General features: G+C 38.8%; 1 protein-coding gene across 1 annotated transcript in view; it reads left to right on the forward strand.

Annotated features, from left to right (window-relative positions):
- Window positions 1-14,174, forward strand: part of Abca13 (ATP binding cassette subfamily A member 13) — a 421,036-nt gene that overhangs the window by 354,899 nt on the left and 51,963 nt on the right. The window contains 2 exon segments of the mRNA XM_051200607.1: window positions 8,213-8,363; window positions 13,884-14,018. Coding sequence (XP_051056564.1) covers window positions 8,213-8,363; window positions 13,884-14,018 — 286 coding nt within the window.

Genomic DNA, 14,174 nt, shown 5'->3' on the forward strand with positions numbered 1-14,174 from the left:
GTTAATGGACTAAATATTGTTAACTGTGAGTCTTACTTGATAACTGTTGTATAATATATTTTGCTATGTTAAGGTTAAAACCCTTCTTTTTATTTAGACAGAAAAGAGGAGATGATGGGAGAGGTCATTCTGTATGTTTCTCATACTGGTTAATAATAAAGCACTGTTGGCCAATAGGAAAGGAAGATAGGAGGGACTAGGAGACAAGGAGGAAATAGGAAGGAGGAAGGAGGAGTCAAGATGGAGAGTCTGAAGAAAGCAGTATGCCGCCGGCTCCCCGGTAAGAGAAATACATAGATCAGCAGAAATGGGTTAATAATTAAGGCAGAGCTAGCCGATAAGAAACAAGTAACAGGGCCAACAGCATTGTATCAAATACAGAGTCTCTGTGTGTTATTTGGGGCTGGTGCTGCGGCAGGACAAGACAGGGCGACGGCAGGAGGAAAAACAGTACTCTTTAAAATCTGGTTTTGTCATGAAATATCTTGTTTTCTCCATCTTAGTGATTGAGAGTTTTGCTGGAAATAGTAGCCTAGGCTGGCATCTGTGTTCTCTTCATACTTGTAGAACATCTATCCAGGACCTTCTGGTCTTGACGGTTTCCATGGAGAAGTCGGGTGTAATTTTGACAGGTCTGCCTTTATATGTTACCTGTTCTTTTTCCTTCACTGCTCGTAGTATTCTTTCTTTATTCTGTATGCTAGGTGTTTTGATTATTATATGTCGAGGGGTCTTTTTTCTTTGGTCCAGCCTATTTGGGATTCGGTATGCTTCTTGTACTTTCATGGGCATGTCCTTCTTCAGATTTGGAAAGTTTTCCTTGATAATTTTGTTGAATATGTTTTCGGCACCTTTGAGCTGGGCTTCCTCACCTTCCTCTCTGTCTATTATTCTTAGGTTTGGCCTTTTCACGGTATCCCACATTTCCTGGATGTTTTGTGTTAAGGATTTGTTGGATTTATGATTTTCTTTGGTTGATGCATCTATTTCTTCTAGTTTATCTTTTGCACCTGAGATACTCTCTTCCATCTCTTGAATTCTATTGGTTATGCTTGCATCTATAGTTCCCGATTTTTTGCCCAGTTTTTCTATTTCCAGCATTTCTTCGGTTTGTGTTGCCTTTATTTTCTCTATTCCAGTTTTCAAGTCTTGAACCATTTCCTTCACCTGCTTAATTGTTTTTTCTTGGCTTTCTGTACTTTCTTTACTTTCCTTAAGTAATTTGTTTATTTCTTCCACTTTTTTGTTTGTTTTTCCTCCATTTCTTTAAGGGATTTTCTCACTTCTTCTTTGAGGGCCTCTATCATTTTTATGATGGTAATTTTTAAGTCATTCCCTTCTGCTTCCTCTGCTTTGTTGTTGTTTCTGTTCTAGTTGGTGTAGATTCCCTAGATTCTGGTGGTGTCATGGTTGTCTTTCTGTTGTTAGGCGTTTTCTTGTATTGCCATATTCCAATAGCTTCTTCCAGTAGGTTTGGTAGGGTATGCCTCTCTCTCCTTGGTACTACTCCGTGGGCTTATGTGGGTCAGAGATTCAATATCTGTAGCTCTGTGTGGTCCAAGGTCTATAGGAGTTCTCTCCGCAGACAGGGACCCAGTGATGGGGTTAGGGCTAAGGATCCAGTAGAAGATGCCTCTAGCCAATGGCTGTAGCCAATGGCTGGCAGAAGAGGACAAAGGCTGAGCTGAAACTTGGGAAGTTTCTGCACGATAGTCTGATCTCCCTAGAAACTGGCACTCTCCAACTGAGGCCTCTTTCTTTAGCAGAGGCCCTGCTTTGGGGGTCAAGGATCTTGCCGGTGGTGAGAACTCAGAGTGGATCCGCAGAGATAGGCAGATCTCTGGGAGTTCCCGGGACTCCAGCAGAGGACTGGAGATAGGGTCAGATACCAAGCAGGCTCTGCGTGGATAGTCAGGTCTCCTTTGTTCAGAGTTGCTCCAAGAAGTCTCCGAAGTAGGATGGACTGTTGGCTCTACCCTCTCTCCCAGTGTTCAACCAGAGCAACAGGACAGTGGGCAGGTTAGGGCACAGGGTAGGAGGGGCAGGCTGGTGGTGGGGATGTGTGGGGGTGTCTTAGAGCTCCAAGGGTGCTCTCAATGGGGACAGGGCACAGGAGCAGCAGGATCAGGGGCCAACCCAGGGAGTTCTGGGGGGGGGGAGAGGTTGTAGGGGAGAGGCCACCCCAATTGGGTTCAGACTCACCTCTAGCTAATGGCTGGCAGAAGAGGGCAAAGGCTGAGCTGAAACTTGGGAAGTTTTTGCAGGATCGCATTCTCTTTTTCAAGTGAATCGTTACAATGAATACAAGTGAAACAGCATGTTTTCCATATCCTTTACATGATTAAACATTTCATCCCAAGAACAAATTATCCAAAGAATCCATGGACATTCATTCTTAAACAACTTGTTATAGATTAACAGTGTGCTAGAAAGCAAGACATTCTTTTACTGGAAAGCTGTGTTTTATTGTTACAAAGAATGGACCAATTGCTTTATTTATTTTCTTAAAAAGTAACCAGAGAAGGAATCTTAAAGGAATCACAAATCTAAATTTTCATATATGAAGAAGTATCAGCTCTACTAAATCTTTAGGATACATAATGCACTCATCAATACTTTTTATATCAGGAGATTGCGGGAAAAGTAAACACAGAATATTTTTTATCACCTTCAAATCAGACTCTGTACACATTAGTCTTTCTCCTTTGCCACTTCCTTTCCTAGTCATCAATTATCAAGGATCTACTTCTGCCTCTATAGATATGCCTATCTATATACACAGACCACATGATGGAGAAGTTCCTATAAATAGTGTCATATAATAAACTTATTTCTAGTTTAGATGTTGTCAAATGTGGTATTTTGTCTTTTCGGATGGCATATTATATTTTTTCTTTATTAATAGAATTTATAATGATTAACTTTAGCATACTGAACTTTGTCTGTTTTGGGTTTATCTTACTTCCTTATATCTAATTCTCCTCAGGTATTACTGGATTTCATTTCCTTATACACATAGTTCCTGACTTATTAGATTATAAACATAGTTTTTCAAGTTTTTGATGATAGGAAAGAAATGGACATTAATTAGAAACTGTACTTTGAATTTTCATCTCTTCCAAGGCTAGTAATATACAGTCATAATACTTCTACAGTGCTCAAAAAGTAGGCTAATTTGAATGTTTAAGGTAGACCAGTTGGAGCTATAATATCCATTCACTGAGCAACTGAAAAGTAGAAATATTCCCCCTTTTACACCCCTGGAGCAGGATCTCCTTATAATAGCCTGGAACCTGAAGAATGGTCCAGGCTGGTCTTGAACTCATGCTTTTCTTGCCTTTGCCTCTGAAATGCTGTAATTACAGAAATGCATAAATACAGCTGGCAGTAAAAGCAATTTTGATGTATGATATTTTCAGTTCACACTGAGTTTACTTGGTCCATGAGAATGTGTATTTTATAATAATTCATGTGTCTGTAGTTCTAATAAATTGCAGAGTTTTCTTTCCTTTTCATGTTTTTAGTTTCTTTATCAGGCTGTTATGATTCTTAGGAATTTAACTCAGAGTTGTAGTTGTCTCTTCTTTGATTGAAATAGACAGTGAAGGATTGATGCTAGTCTTCCAGCATTCATTATACTTTACTACTGGAATTATCTGGTCCTGAGATTAAATTGTGACTACTTTAAAAAGTACTGTTCAACATACTTCTTTGTGTATTGTTGAAGTTTGTTTTGCCTCATTCAGACACATTCAATTGTTAATTCTTAGGTACCTGCTCATGGCCTATGGATTTGTCCCCACAAAGATGCTTGTACTACTGTATCATAAACTTCTCTGCTTCTAATCTTAGTAGAAATGTGTTCTGCAATTTTATCTTGTGAATCTTTGGGTTTTGTTGTTGTTTGTTTTGTTTTTGTTTTTCTTGGTTCGTGTAGCTAAAGGTTTGGAATTTTTATTTTCCCAAAGAATTAACTTTGAAGGTTTTCATTAATATTTTGTCTTTTCTGTTTTATCTATTTTTTAAAACTTTGTTTGGTTATTCCTTATGATTTAGGTTTATTTTGTCTCATTTCTTTTTTGTTTCTGATCAAGATAGTTCATATATTTTTACTGAGCCTTTTAGGTAAAAGGAGAAATAATGTTCCTTAATAATTTCCATAGTCATAGTAAAATATTTGAGGCTTCATGGAGCTTATAAACTGTAACATTTCTGAAATGTTGGGATCAAGTAAACAAGTTTTCACTCTCTGGATTTTCCATCTGACTCTTCCTTTCCCACAATAACAAGCTCTAATTCTATTTGTAAGTTTCAAGGCCAAGGTTTCATTGTGCCTTGCTCCTTTACCATTGCTATTTCCATTAGTATCTAGTAATTCTGCATGACAAAGTTTTACACTTGGAGGGATTGTGACACCAGACTGTGTTTTTCTTCTTCTGCCCATCCCATCACTGTCCCCAGGTAGGAGAGTCTCAGTTACAGATTCTCTTCATTTTTCCTATGTATGAGCTCATCTTGCCTTGTCTGACTCTGAAGCCCCACACCTTATTTTTATCTCTAAAGATTATTATCAGCTTTGCTTAGGCCCTCATCCTCTCAGGGACCACTTTCTGCATCTCCTTGTCATTATCGCAAAGACCTGAGCTTCAGGAATTTGAGAGCTCATGTTGCTTATCCCAGTGATTTTATCTTCTCTTTGGACACATGCCTGTCATTGCTAAGCTTTACCTGGATGTGTCCTGCATTTGACCCAAATGATCAATTTCTCCCAGGCCAAGACTTTCTGAATAGTTTTAAGTAAGGATTTAATTCCTTTTTTAATTTCCTTTTTAGTTATAAAACATTTTAGACTTAGAAAAACCCCCAAATCCCAGATTGACCTCAATTCTGATAATGAATTTTAAAATAATATGTTTGCGTCTACAGATAACACACACACACTCACAGAGTTATAAATATACATATATACACACACATTATGTATATGTAGTATATTATTAGTTATATATAATTATATATACATGTAATATATAACTATATACACACACATTTAATACACATTATATATTATGTGTAAGTACATATTTATATATTATATAAAATTATATATAATTTTAATATGTATATATGTATATATATAATTCTATTGAGTTATCTCCCAATAGATTTCCAGAGTTAGTGACTAATTATAAAAGGATTCTTAAAACTATTATTTTCATTCAACCTTTGTATTTTTACATGAAACAAATACCTCATGGTGAGTCATGATATAAAATGTATTCAGACTTCAAATTCAAGAGGACAACTTCCTTGACAGTCTCATTTCTTATGCATGAATGAGTAAAGGACACACATGTCATGAGAATGTTTTTGCAATAAACACAGTATTGTTGCACACTAGAGGACAAAGAAAATCCTACCAGACATAGGTCAGGTGAAGACTGCCTGCTTTATAGATGAGGATTTATTGCTCTGTTTTTCTGTGGTAGAAGAAAAAACTGGACGGAGAGATCCCCAGGTGGCCTTTGTAAGGATAATGAACCAGTCAGACTACTTCAATGTATGGTAGGGAAGAACAGGGAAGGAGGGAAGAGGGGTAAGGAAGAGAGATGATATGTATTCTCTTAGGGGAATTTGCTCATATGATTGTGGAGCCTGAGAAATCCTACAACAAGCCATTTGCCATTCATAAAGTGGAGACTCAAGGGTGCCACGTGGTTCAGTTCAAGTCCTCAAACCCATAGACAGGGAAATGGGTGTTGGTGTTTCTCACCCGAAAATCCAGTGATCAGATGGTTCTACTTCTGCCTTGTAAAGTCTAGAGTGTTCTCATCGTGCTCTCATGCCCGGGTAGAAGAGAAAGGGTATGCCAGCTCTGGGAAGGAAAGGATGGAAGAGGAGAGGCAAGAGGAAGAGAGAGGAGAGGCAAGAGGAAGAGACAAGGAGAGAGAAAGAGGGGAGAAAAGAAGGAGGGGAAAGGGACTGAAGAAGGAGAAGGAGAAAGAGGGGAGAGGAACAGGTGGGAAGAGAAAGGTGAAGTTGCCTTCTTCTGCCTTTTTTGTTTCACCTGGCCCTCAAGCAGGTGGGACTATACTCTCCATTAAGTGTGCTTCTCCGAGTCAGGTATTTTCTGGAAACATTCTCACAGACACACTCAGAAGTAACACTTTCTCAATGCCTATCGATCTAATTCATGTATTTATTATTATTTTTCCTTTTATATTTTTGAGGTTAGAATATAATTATAGCATTTCTGCCCTGCAAACCCTCTCAAATACTCATCATTGCTTATTTTTAAACTCATGACCTTTTTTTCTCATTATTTTTAATTCAGTCAAATTAATTCTTATCAAACATCACAACCACTTATTTTTTGAGATACTTGTATTTATGATCTAATCCCCCCTCTCAAAGGTGCCATGTCTTAATACCATTACTTCATAGATTAGCTTCCAATGTGTAAGTTCAGGGACTTCATATGTATCCTGGAGAGCACAAAATAAACTTATGTGCATTTTGTTAAGGGAAAGAATCTTTGACATGCTCCATGTGTTTCTTCTGTGACATCCTGAGAAAAGTAAAGTCACAAAGCCCAAGAACACCAGTGCTTCTGGAGCTTGGCAGGAAGACTGGAAGGGGCTTGGCAGACTTTGAGTGAGATTAGTCTTTATGGACCAGTAAATGGTGCACTATAAAATAAAACTACAGCACATGGTACATGCCATGCATGCTGGACTTAGCTATTAGTTAGGTCAGTCACAGTGAGTTTGTCGTGCTGGCGCAAGCTGATCTGAAAGGCAGCACTGTGAGAAGGAAGACAGTGAGATGTGGTGGAAGCTGGTGATGACCTTTGCAGTTGGGCCCACTGACCCTTTCTACTTTTTATATATTCAGTGAATTTTGTATACAATTGTTATAATTGAAATATAAAATCTTCAACTAAAATTTTAGGGATCGATAATCAATTATTTACAGTAGTTTCTTTGGGGAAATATTACCATGGTAGCCATATATTTAGAATATATCAAATATTACCATGGTAGCCATATATTTAGAATGTATCATGTGCTAAATATGAAGCTCAGTGCCACACACACACACCCACACACACACACATGCATATATACATACATATATATGTACACACATATGCTCTCACACACACACACATTAAACCCAGGTGTGTGCTTGGCTCATGGGTTGTTACTGGGAGGAAAGAAGCAGTTTTGCATTCAACCATCTTAGGTTATTTGCTAGGGCCCTGGAAATTAAACTAACAAGGGCATATTTAATCGCATATATACAAGCAAGAGTTTTACAAAAAATTATTTATTATATGTAATTAGATGTAGAGAGAGAAAAATATAGAAAAAGAAACAGATAGAAAAAAGAAAGATGGAAGGAAGATGTCTTAGTTAGGGTTTCTATTGCTGTGGAGAGACACCATGACTATGACAACACTTATAAGGAAAACATTTAGTTGGGGTGGCTTACAGTTTCAGAGGTTTAGTCATAAGGCAAGTTACAGGCATGGAACTGGTGAAGTAACTGAGATTCCTATGTCTTGAAGGCAGTAAGAAATGGTCTGAGGGTTACACTGAGCAAAACTTCAGCCGAAGAGACCTCACAGCCCACCCCCACTATAACACTCTTCCTCCAACAAGACCATACCTCTTATTAGTGCCCCTTGTTTTAGGGACCGTTTTCTTTCAGACAGAAGGGCAGGAGAGAGGGGGGATCAACTGATGGGTTAGAAGAAAGAGGCTTATACACAGGTATTATCAAATGGAAAGGGGTTTGGAGCTTTTGGAAGATGCTTTCTGAGGAGGAAAGTGTCTGGTAAAGTAGTCCCCTCTCCTTGTGCTTCTAGGTGACCAGAGAAGTCCTTGTAAGTAGCAAGTGCAGAGATGAATTTGCAAGCTGGCATGTCCTTTACAAAGGGGAAGTTTATCAGGGAGCTGGAGACATTAAACAGCTTTCTCAGAGGTTGCTGGTTTAAGTAAGTGAAGTCTAGCTGAAAAGTCCATGTACCAGGATACATATGTTGGTGTTGTATTTTCTGATACACCTCATTTGTCATCAGATGAAAGTATTTGTGCAAAATTGTTAGCTAGGAAATGTAGAGCTATTAAGATTAATGAGTTAGATTTAAGGGATGTGTTGATAAGAATTCATGAAGCCTTTTGTCAGCCTGTTCTACTTGTGTGTGCAGAGATATGGTGGACCTGACTTCTGCTGGCAAAGTGGGCATTCTCTTCGGCTACTGTCCACAGCAGGATGCTCTGGATGAGCTCCTGACTGGCTGGGAACATCTCCAATACTACTGCAGCCTCCGTGGGATTCCAAAGCAGTACATTCCAGAGGTAAGCAATCTTGGCATTTTCCAGAGGAAAAGAATCCACTGAGAGATGCTGGTCCATCAGCTATGGCTTCAAAGCTGTTTCTGACCCACGGTAAGACAGGAAGTCATATCACCAGATGAGTTCGAGGAAGTAATTTTTCAGCATTAAAATTTGTACTGATATTGTATATTTAAAAAATGTGTCAGTGAGAGTTCTATGCAAGGAGATAAGCAAGAAATAATATCCTCTGTTGCTTTGTATATCTAAGCTTTTTTCTGTTTTCTATAACTGTTTTTATATTTCTTAGCCTATGAATTTGAGGTCAGAAACAAATAGTGCAAAGCTGAATCCAGAGTGCTTGTGTAATTTGGGAGTTATTGAAGTGGATAGCTCCCTTGAGAGCAGCCAGAAAATTTCCTGTGAAGAGTTCCTTTCTGGGTGGTCTCAGGAGAATGAAGGAGCATCTAGAACTACAAGAACTCTCAGGCATCCTTGCATCATGCCTGAGAGTAATGGAAAGCAGGTGAAACAGTGGACAGAGGAGACTTGTCTCTTCTTTTGATACAAACAATGGTCAGATCAGAGCTAATAGCATTGGCACATAGTTCAGAGGACATTCAAAATAAAAATGCATCAAAATGGAAGCTTCTCAAGGCACATTTTACCCTTTGTACACCTCTTTGTAGTATGTGAAGTGCTGGAGGGCTTTCTGGTTCTGAAAAAGCAGGATAAAATGGGGTAGAGCTTATTGGCATATCATCAGTCAGAGACTATAGGATTTGGAACATCCTAGGATTCACAGGTGATGAAGATAATAGCTACTGCCCTTACTGGTCTATGATAATTCATTCTCTATGTTGTTTTTGTAATGCCGTAGTCTTTCTTTCTTTTTTCTTTTTTTTTTCTTCTGGTCTATAACTCATAACTGCTCCAAAACCAGCATAGAAGCTCTCCACTTCAATGTTCAGACCCAGGACCCTTGACCTACCTCCCATCTTTCTAAACAAAATTAACTGACCACCCTGTAGGAGCTCTACCAAGTGAAGTTGAACAACTCTTAGCATTCAGTCCTAATATCTGGCTCTGTCTTTAATAGGCATTTTCTCTGTCAGCTCCCTCTTGTTAGTTTTTGATTGAAGAGGTAGATTCTTGGCAGTGGCTATAAGCTTGCCCCTTCTGTCTGGGTGAATGCACCTACGAAGTCTCCCTTAATAAGACTTGGTGCTTTCTATCACCCAGGCCATTGCCTTCTGATAGTCCACTGTCCTTCAGTCTGTATTCTTAACTCCTCCACTGAGAAGTTCTATAATGCTCACCAATTAGGAACTAGCTTTATTTCTTTCATGAAGCTGCAGTGCATTATGCAGATGGTATTGCTACTTGCTCATTCAGCAATTTCTAATAGATCATCACATTTTCTACATATTCCTAAAGGACACAGTGCCTTTCCTAGCCAATTTCTCACTTCTGTAAATTGTGTAAGCATTTGAAATATAGAATAAACATAGGATTCTGAGTTACTTATTACAGGATATTAGTGTTAAGTAACACAAAATGATGATCTAGTAAATGCAGCCATGAGCCATTTCTTAATGTTTAGTACACCATGGATCCAATCATGGCGAGGTTACAAAATTGTCATGAAAAATCCCGATAGCAACCATAGCCACCTTAACATTGTATCATGACACATCACTTGTGTGACTGAGGTGGTGTTAATAAACTTCTGCCATCAGCTTTGAGCCATAGATACAAAAGAGGCATTTTTACTCCCTAACATATCTGCCACTCAAATAAGTTTTCTTCCCCAGGTTTCCCTCTTGTCTATGGACATATAGATAGTCAGTCAATGTGTCCTTTGATTCAAGAAGGCCTCCTATGATTGCTGAAGTCTTTTCTGCCTTACTCTCACAGTCTCCCCCCCCCCCTTTTCTACTCCTGCCCTCCAACTCGAACCTTGTACTGAGTTCTGCCTCTACTTTAGGGCACTCAATCCATCAATTTCAAGTTCGCTGATCTGTTCTATCTATAATTTTGTCCTTTACACTTGCAACCCTCAAATGTTTACTTAGGCAAGAAAAAGTTACCCCTTCCTTGGACTTGAATTTATGTTCTTCTGGTTGGTGGTCACACTGTACAGTGTATGCAGAGGGTGCACTTTAAGCTTATATTCAGCTGACCAGATTGGTGAAACACTTAGTATCACATCAGAGCCAAATGACTTATAATCTGAGCCAGAATGCGCTTATAATCTGAGCGGCCAGAGGAGGGGTGTAAGAGAATTTTCTAACATCCTGAGTTAATATATTCAAACAAAAATTCTGAGTGGGATGAAACCTGGTGAAAGCTGCATTTTGATCTTATCTATGATAGGAATAGGTACCTTTTTGGTCTCAGAATACATCTTAAAAAAAAAACCAATTTGCTTTGTCTGCATGTGTGACTTTATGCCAGGACAGGGCATTGTTTCCCACCCATAAATGGGTGTAAGCTGCCTCTGGAAGAGCAACCAGTTCTCTTAACCTGCTAAGCCATCTCTCCAGCCCCATGGCTGGCTTCCTTCCTTTCTCCCTCCCTCCTTCTTAAAAAGATTTATTTTATGTAAGAGTGTTCTATCTGCTGGCACAACTTTATGCTAGACGAAGACATCAGATCCCACTATACATGGTTGTGAGCCACCATGTGGTTGTTGGGAATTGAACCCAGGACCTCTGGATAAGCAGCTAGCTCTCTTAACCTCTGAGATATCTCTCCAGCCTTAAGAATATTTCTGAGTATTGCTTTCAGCATCATCTCTGTAGACATTACTTACATCTTAAATTTCTTTTTCCCATTCATTGTGGGTTTTGAAGAAAGCTGTTTTGTGTGAAGAAGAATCAACTAGGAAGTTACTGGCAGAGGAAAGGTCACATGATGGCCTTTCCCTTGGAAATCCCTGACTTGTTTTTTCAGCTCAATATCTCATTTTCATCTTGAATTTCACAGAATAGTTTTGATATGATCACCACACCTGTACATGGGTAATTTTGGGCTCAGGAATCTGTTGAGTGCATGCTTTTCTGAACAATCTATTTTGGCTACAGGATATTTTCCAAAGTTCTATTGGGTTTAATGTGTTTCAGCCTGGGCTATAAAAAATAATAAATGCCAGTCTTCTGCTCTAAATGTGACATGCTTTCTAGAGGTTTCTATGAGAAAAGCATGTGTAAGATCCTGTATGACATTTTGTTATTATGGGTCAATAACAGTGAAGATTTTGTGGCTAATGACATCTTGGGATGTAGGTAAAATTTTGCCAGCCTTGATTTCCAGGTCATTACATTTGCCATTATTTTGATAGTGGCACTGAGTACAGCAAAGACAGCAACAGAATGCTTCCCTATTAGATCATTTTCAGTTATTTTCTGAAAGTGACATTCACAGAGCATTAGATCAAACATTTGTTCCTACATGTTCTGGAATCTTCCTTATGATTAACTGCTCTGGGATTAGTAGTCTGCACTATTTAACCTTTTGTGAAATTAGGAAAATGTGACAAACATTCTCTGGTTTCATAAAAATAATCAACAGCATTTTTAAATTTATTAAGAATGCATTTACTCTGAGGTGTGTTGCTATAAAAATCAGGGCTTTTCATCATTGTTTTGCTTTGTTTTCCCCTTTATTAGCCTCTTTCCATTCCTCTACTGAATAAGATACAGTAAATCACAATAAATGTGCACACGTTCATTAATAATTTTTTCATAACTCTGAAACGATAACCCAATTTTTCACTTCTGCTGTTTTTGTTTGCTTGTGCTGGCCTCACAGCTCTTTGGGTCTGTATTTTTCAAAAGGCATGGACTATCTGAGTTGCCAAAGTACTGCTGGCCCTGAAGCAAAGGCTTCACCTAGGCATCCTGCTCCCTCCCTCCATCTTCCCTGTGAACATCATCCAGGAAGGACTACACTTCAGCTTTGTGACTCTGTGGATACCATTGGTTGTTGCTAAGATGCACAGCACAGTCTGTCTGTCTCAGCCTTTTTTACTGCAGGGTCCCTCCCAATTACTTATTTGAGCTTGTTTACTAATCCTGGTTCAAATATTTTGAAGTTTTTATTTGCTTAAGAAGGCTTTTATTCAATTCATTTTAATTGGAATAATTTGACCAAATGAATACAGGGGAAGGGAAGTTCCCCCATGAGACAGTCTGAATAAAATAGCTTGGATATTTTCATTGAGAACAAAGGATTGACCTTGAGATGGCTTTCTTAGAGACTATGGAGACTCAAGATTTAATCTGTATTTGCCTCTGGGCATTGACTTCTATTTCCTTGGCTCACACTGTCTGAGCATGGACCGACACTTGTGTCTTTCAGCTCATTGTCTAAATTACTTTGAAGCCGTATAAATACAGACTGAATAATTTAAGTTAAAGATATTATTATACAAAGTTTTTTGTATATATTATGATCATCATATTCTTATAACCCTGTTTTATATGTGTGTACAAAAGTATACACATTAGCTGAACACTGTTTTATTTAGTGCTTTTAAATATAAAGTTATCAACTCTCACAATCCTATACAATTTATCATTCTAAATGAGAACTAAGATATGATTTTCACTAGTTTGGTGATGTGACCATATCTGAAAAACAAATTTATATCTGCATTAATACATTCATTAAAGTATATTTTTATCTGCACAAGAATTATATGAAGTGTGCATCTTTAAAAATTGTATAGACAGTTGGAAACAAACAAAATGCTTAGCTTGGGTGTCACTTAAGAGACAGAATTGGAAGCAGGTAAGAAGTATTTTAGGGAAATTATGCTGGGGAAGATCAGCTGGAGCACATCAGGGAGGATGGAGATTAAAATTTAATTAAATGTATTAAAATTTAAGGGTAAGTGAGCTCCCAGGATGTGTGGTAAGACAGAGTAGAATGGTGGAGAGAAGAGAGGCTGCGAGCCTGAGCTTGAGGGCATTAAAGCTAACTATGGTGGTTGAGGATGTATGTAGAATCTGCTGAATGAAGTCACACCCTCATGAAATGATCAGATAGTTTCCAGCAGCTATGAAGAAGATACTGGCCCCATCTTTCCTCAGCCTGAATACTGAATAAACCAAACTCTAAATGTATAGATGCTATCAATGGTCTATATTCCTTATTCAGTGTCATTTCTCTTGATGTTTTGGTACCTTGTTTTCTCTTTTTTTCTTCCTCTTCTCCCCCCTCTCTCTTTGTTTTCCAGCACCTTCTCAGCCTTCTTCTGGGCCCCCTTTATTCATCTGAATGTGTATAATCATCAAGAGTCAGCATTGATTCAGAGTCCTCTGGTCTGCAGACCTGTGTTTGGCCATTCTAAGTGTCCACAGACATGGGACCCTCTTTCCCTTGATCTTTCCCCATTGCTCTTTCTCATAAAGTGAAATGGGATGGGGAAGTGTTTGGCCCCTGTGTCAGAGGACACCAGCATGGTGGGAGGAGACGGGAGGTAACCTAGCTCATGTAGACATCATGGACAAAGGTTCATGGACAGATTTTCTCTTTCAGGTGGCTGCAGACCTGGTAAAACGCCTTCACTTTGAACCTCATGTGAACAAACCTGTGGCCACCTACAGTGGAGGAACCAGACGGAAGCTCTCCACTGCCCTGGCTCTGGTGGGAAAGCCTGACATTCTTTTATTGGTGAGTGGTTGGGATACCAGGTTTGTGATGAAGTTCTCTTGGAACTTCAGGACTTGAGACACTAACTGTATGGACTGATAGATGCTGCCTTAGGTGCATATTCTCCAACGTACTGGGAGATACCAGTGCAATTTTACAAAAATCAGACATTATTGT

This window comes from Phodopus roborovskii, unplaced genomic scaffold, assembly GCF_943737965.1.
Source record: "Phodopus roborovskii unplaced genomic scaffold, PHOROB, whole genome shotgun sequence".
Taxonomy (NCBI): Eukaryota; Metazoa; Chordata; class Mammalia; order Rodentia; family Cricetidae; genus Phodopus; species Phodopus roborovskii.